Source organism: Prosopis cineraria, unplaced genomic scaffold, assembly GCF_029017545.1.
Source record: "Prosopis cineraria cultivar Desert tree isolate PC_DT_omini unplaced genomic scaffold, ASM2901754v1 PC1, whole genome shotgun sequence".
Taxonomy (NCBI): domain Eukaryota; kingdom Viridiplantae; phylum Streptophyta; class Magnoliopsida; order Fabales; family Fabaceae; genus Prosopis; species Prosopis cineraria.
This window is the reverse complement of record NW_026555332.1, coordinates 36,865,614-36,871,898: the sequence shown is the minus strand read 5'-3', so window position 1 is coordinate 36,871,898 and position 6,285 is coordinate 36,865,614. Positions and strand designations below refer to the sequence as shown.

The 6,285-nt window shown below is 31.9% G+C and overlaps 1 protein-coding gene across 1 annotated transcript; it reads right to left on the bottom strand.

Annotated features, from left to right (window-relative positions):
• Window positions 1-2,784: 2,784 nt before the first annotated feature.
• LOC129313196 (transmembrane 9 superfamily member 3-like) lies at window positions 2,785-5,867 on the bottom strand. Its single transcript, XM_054956166.1, is given in 8 exon segments — window positions 2,785-3,236; window positions 4,481-4,740; window positions 4,742-4,963; window positions 5,063-5,088; window positions 5,091-5,132; window positions 5,135-5,217; window positions 5,320-5,457; window positions 5,569-5,867. Coding segments are annotated over 8 exon segments (1,137 nt in total). The 5' UTR covers window positions 5,715-5,867; the 3' UTR covers window positions 2,785-3,016.
• Between the last annotated feature and the right edge of the window lie 418 nt (window positions 5,868-6,285).

Sequence of the window (6,285 nt, the reverse complement as noted above, 5' to 3'; positions counted from 1 at the left end):
ACCTATTACGGTTCACACAAAATTATAAAAACCAATCTATTTAAGTTTATTAATTAATGTAAATACATAAATAAATATTCCAAGAGTCGGGGCTTCAACCCCTCCTTTTGTGGGATCATTGAGCTTCTTCCTTATTGAGTGTTTTTTTTTTTTAATTAACAAGTAGTGCATTAATCCAACTAAGAGATCAGTTCTCAACTTGTATCTTAGCCTTCTCATCATCCACCATGTCTGGCACCCTTATTTAAGTTTTAGAAAAAAAACATAACTTTAAATCTTTATATTTTGTTTAAATTTTGTTACAAGTTTTTATTATTTTTTTAGTATTCCAGATCCCTGAACTTTTTTCTTTTAGGTTCCTATAATACTGTTAATGAAAAGACATAAAATGTCGAAGGAAAAAAAGTGTAATAATATGAAACATTGAAAATAAAAATATAAAAATTTATAATAAAATTTGAGCAAATTACATAAACATAAAGTTATCTTTTCCTAAAGTTTTATGACCCAAAATGAAGAGGGGTCGGGGGACCACTATGAAGCCAATCAAACTTTTCATGGTTTCATTCACGTATAAACTATATGTCCATTTTTACCAAAACAAAAAATTTATCTGTTTCTTTTTTTTTTTTCCCTTCTAGAATGCTCTCATAGTTCTCGTCTCATCTACGTTCTTTTTTGGAAAACATCTACATATTTTTTAAAAACAAATCTACATATCTTTTTGGGTCCTTAACAAATCTGTTTTCTGTGAAATTCATGTAGGCCATATCCGAGAATGGCGGGAGGCACTCGTGCGTTCAAATGCTCAAAAAAAGTAGTCGGCCTCCCTCCTTTAAAAAAAAATCTCATCTGCCTCTCTTTTAAGGCAGAAAAAAATTTAGACCTGAATAATTCAAATTTAATAATTTTATTTTTTATTCATGTTTTTAAAATATAAATGTATAAAAATTGTAAATAATTTTAATAAATATACTTATCGATTTGACAGTCTAAGTTTAATATAGATAATTTTAAATTTAATATAAAAAAATTTAAATTGACTTTTTAAATATATTCTGAACCATGTAAAAATATTCCGAACAGAACGGTAAGTTTATTAAAAAAATTTAATATTAATTTTGGACCGTCTATATTAAATTTAAACTGTTAGATTAATAAATATATTTATTAAAAAATTTTACAATCTTTATCTATTTTTTATTTTAAAAATATAAATAAAAATAAAAATATTAAATTTAGACTGTCCAAATTTAAATTAAACTTTTGTCTCAAAGGAGAGGCATAGGAGGCTTCTCTCAAAAGTTTCAAAAAATATTAATAAGGATAGCCACAATAAAAGTTAGGACTAAGATTCAATTTTACTGTTACACTTATTTTTTTAGGAGTGCTGGATACCTATATTTTTAAGTGAAGCAATTTTTCATGAAGTATTTTTTCAAGGTCCAAAGAGCCCTTATGTTTGAAGGCAGTTAATTTTTTCATTTTTTGCTAACATGAGATCCACATACAGTAACAAATAAGACTTTGATCATATTTTTTGTGTTAATTTGCATCTAAACTCTTTTTTTAGAATGTTGGGCACCCTAAAATCTTTTTATAGGAGTAATAGGTACCTTGAAATCTTATTAAAATAAAATTTAATTAATATTGTCAAATACTAAATATTTTCATATTTAATAATTTAAATATTATTATTTATAAATATTTATTCAAATTTATAAATTACTTTTCAAATATTAACAATTCAAACTAGCATTTTGTAATTTTATAAATGACTTTTTATTTTTTAGATATCAATTTTTAATCTTTATCCCAAGACAATACCCAAATCGTTAATTTAAAAGTTCATTCTTTTCATTTTTAATATAAAATTGCCAAATATCAAAAATATTAAAATATTAAAGGGTGATGTAATGATTTAAATAATAATATTTAAATTATTAAATACTCAAATACTTATTATTTTAATAATATTTATTAAATTTTATTTTAATAAGACTTCAAAGCATTCAAAAACTTCTAAAAAAACGTTATATATTTAGTATTTCTAGAAAAATAGTTTTATAAGTAAATAGCGAATGGTAATTAAAGTCTTACATGTGCGTAAGATCCACACACACATGTTATGTCAATAACCAAAAAAAATTAACAATTAATTAATAAAAAAGTTTTTTGCTTCTTGAAAAAATAATTCAAGAATAAAATTCTTTCACTTAAAAATATAAAGTACCCGGCGTTCCTCAAAAAAAAGTATGGAAACAAAATTAAATCTCAATCTTAAAGTTGCCTCATTAGTAGAATAGACTTAGTGTTCTCCATGAACTTTGTATTTATTCCTTCTTTGATTAACATCTCGGTTTTATTTTTCTGAATAATATCAATACGCCTCTATGGAAACAAGAAAAAAAAGATATTGCATATACTTATTCTTTACCAAATATTGCATATAGAACATTCACAAAGAATAAACACGAGTCTTCCTTCTCACACCCTATAATACATTTAAAAGGTGTCTAAATGAAATAAATATACCCTACTCTTGAAAATCAGGGCATGGAGTAACAGACCAGACTCAAACTCGAGGTCAAAATCACCACAACGGTGGTGACAACAAAGCAAAACAGAAACAACTACAAGAAGGTCCAAGAGACAAGTGACAATGATGTGACAAATGATTGCAGCAAAATCTTTATTGGAGCCTGATTAAGAGTGCCTCTATTTATTAGGTAAAAGTTGTTAAGGTAACAGGTTTTCTAGCTCTGTAAAGAAAGTTCATAAAAGAAAAGAAAAAAGAGATAGTATTGCAAAGTTTGGTTAAAGGATGGCAGTACACAAGTAGTCCCAAAGAAGGACCTATTTTGGGATCTAACATGCTTCTCTAGGAGCCGAGTCCCATTGTCAGCTTTCCCTTATACATAAAAGAACCACAGAATTAATGTAATTCTCTACACAATGCCTATGAAATGAAGACAGTAACAGCTCTAGGGGACTCTTGTGAGGACAAAATGTCTGGTTACTCGCACTTAATGGATCGATATATGTGACGAACAAAGAGCAAAGCAGCACGGAAACCAACAGTTCCAAGCATCAAGAAGAAACCATAGCATATACAGGCCATGTATCCAAAGAAAAATGAAGTCTGCATGAACCCAGACATATCAGATCGAGCATAGTAGTAATACAAACAGTAGGCATAGATGAACAGGCCTGTCGATCCACCGCACAGGAATGACCTGAAAGGAAACGTAACCACAGGTCAAGCACAGTGAGCATATAATAATTTCTCCTGAACACCAGTTTTCATGGACATGATTGGATTGAGTACAATGGAGACTGGGGAGAGAGGATGAAGAAATTTTCTGACATCCTCCCGAATCTAATATTTTCTCTTAGACAAATGTTTGGATCGAAGAGAGAACGAATTGAAAGGCAAGAATCAGAGATAATTTTTTCTCTTTTTAGAAAATGTCTGAACTAAAAATTTCTCTCTTCTCCCCACTCACTTTGAATAAGTTTTAAATTTAAACTAAACAAGCATGTGATAAATAAATGCAGGCAATCTCACCAGTAAAACATGACTTCAAAAAATGAAACTGTTCAGTAGGTAAATGGAATGCAGGCTAAATAAATGCAGGCAATCTCACCAATAAAACATGACTTCAAAAAATGAAACTATTCAGTAGGTAAATGGAAATGCGAGAAAGCTTTTACTCTCGCAGCTCTATTTTTACTGGAGGATTGCGGTGAGGGTCCACAGGTTCAGAAATATGAATACAGAAGTGACAATGAGGAACGTCTTAATAGATTTGATGGCCAAAAACCACAAGAAAAGCGATAGTTTTTTGTTGACAATATCAAGGCAATCATCATGAACTTTATCACCAATATTAATTGTTAAATTCAAAATTTTGATTTTTCAAAATTTAAATTATCATAGGCGTTCATTTTTTATTTTGAAAAAATTCATATAAAAAATAACAACTAAGAAAATCACAGTTTTACCTTCAAAATTTCGGCATTTCAAAATTTAAATTATCAGAGGTGTTCATTTTTCATTTGGAAAAATATTCATATAAAAATAATAACTTAAAAAAAATCACAGTTTACAGATTATCGCTTGAATATTGATATAATAACAACTATAACAGGATCCGGCATCAAGATCATCCAAGAGGCAGATAATTAAGAACACAACAAAGGTCTGATATATTACGACACACAAAATAGAAACACCAATACAAGCACAGGGGCAAGAGATAGAAGATCATCACTTCTGTTAATGCAAAACTAATTAGCCTAGAATAAGATCAATGTTTATGTAACAACCCATTTTCTAGACCCACCAGGAAGTCAAGTACCAGAGCAAAGCGTGCCAAAGTTACTAGCAAACAAATAACCATAAGTCAATTAGCTGTCAAATCAGATAGCATGCATGACAACAAACCAAGAAGGAGATTGTGGCAAGTAGTACACTCACCTCCACCACCATTCATGATCCTCAGCAGCAAGCTGGAAATATGTCAATGCCACGGTAATGAAAGCAGTAACAATCAACAGAATAATGAAGACAATGAACAGGATGCTATATATGGTGTAAATCCTGTGACCCCAGACGCTTGCAAATATATAGTAAAGTTCAATGTATATTGCACTGAAAGGCAAAAATCCTGCCATTGCCATCTGGGGAATTGTTCCACGATACCATGGCAATGGCGGAATCTCCCTGGGATATTTAGTGTGTTCGGACAGGAGCTTGGAATTCTGACTTGCTATTCTTTCCAGCAATCCCACCCAACACAAAAGGTGATGTCACAAGGGTCCATATAAGAACTATCACCACAATTGTGCCAAATGGAAGAGCAGCAGTAGCATTGTAAGCAATTGCTACAGTATTCAGAAAGCAGAACGTAAGGAACAGAGGTCCACAGAAAAGGCACCCAGTTAAAAGTAGATTTCTGACCTGTCATGACAACAGGGCAAGTGCATAACATCAACAAAAATCAAATTAAAGATAAATCAGAACAGGACCAAGTCGCATAGAAAATTCCTAAGCACACACCCAATTTGTTCCTTCAAGCTGACAGAGAAGGAGGTTGCAGTGTAACCAGCAATTCCCGAAGTCAGTGCTATATGACAACAAGCGCAGTAAATAGAGCTCCTCGATTGTATGGATAAAATACACCAACAAGTGCCAGAATGAATATGAATACAGTTCTGCAAAACATGCATAAATACAGTTTATTTTCAAAATCTTATAAAGACAAATATCACAATAACTTTACAGAGATGTGCCTCTAGGGACTAAAAGATACTTACAGTGTAAACAGCTGGGTGCCAGAGCCAAGGGCAGCTGCAAATAGAGACTTGAACTTGGGAAACCTAAATACATCTCCATGGATGTATTTCCAACCAGTCTCTTCCTGGTCCTCAGCAGATTCTTCATCATGGGCATATCTTTGGGAAAGACAGAAACAATTTATCAGCAAAGAGAAAAAGATTCTCCAATATGGTCAAAGTAAACAGGCACTGCAAAAAATAAAATAAAAATGGATGAACAGTTCTTACTTGACAAAATCGTTCTTAAGGACTCGCATGAGAATGGTTGCCAAAAACCCAGTTAGAAGAAGTACAGTCACACACGAATTTATGATTGAAAACCAATGGATCTCCAAATGATGAGGCAGCGAAGAAGATTGAGAGTACTTGTCCATCCGCTTCTCAAAAGGAGTAGTAGTCTCCTTCCATTTTACAGTATAAAGAAATTCCACATCAACCTCTCTATCCTCTGTAAGGTCCACAAGTGCATTCGGATCTGTTCGTACATTGATTTCAATGACACGGTCCTTGTTATAAAAATTTCAAAGTGAATCTGCTTGTAAAGGTAGTACTTATAATCACTAGGGTCTTTTCCATCCTTATCATTTTTCCTATGAAACCCAAATAGGTAAATCAATCAATAGTACATCTGAAAGTAGTAGTCCTTGCGCACAGCAGACCGAAACTTGGCCACTTCTTCTTTATTGAGCTTCCTTTACAAACTAATTCAGAATCTTTCCCGTCGGAATTCAAGTTTATAAGGGGCACTTACTAAACGATCACCATTCAATACTTCTCCAAGAGCTTCCTTTTTCTCCTTCAAGTCATCTGCAACCAGTATCCAAAAAAAATAGAATGACCACTAAAAAAGAAAGTCAATAGAAAAGGATGATTCTAAATGACTAAAAACCAACCTGGTAACAGAATGCAAGATCAAAGTAGCGGTAGGTTTCACTGAAAAGAAAA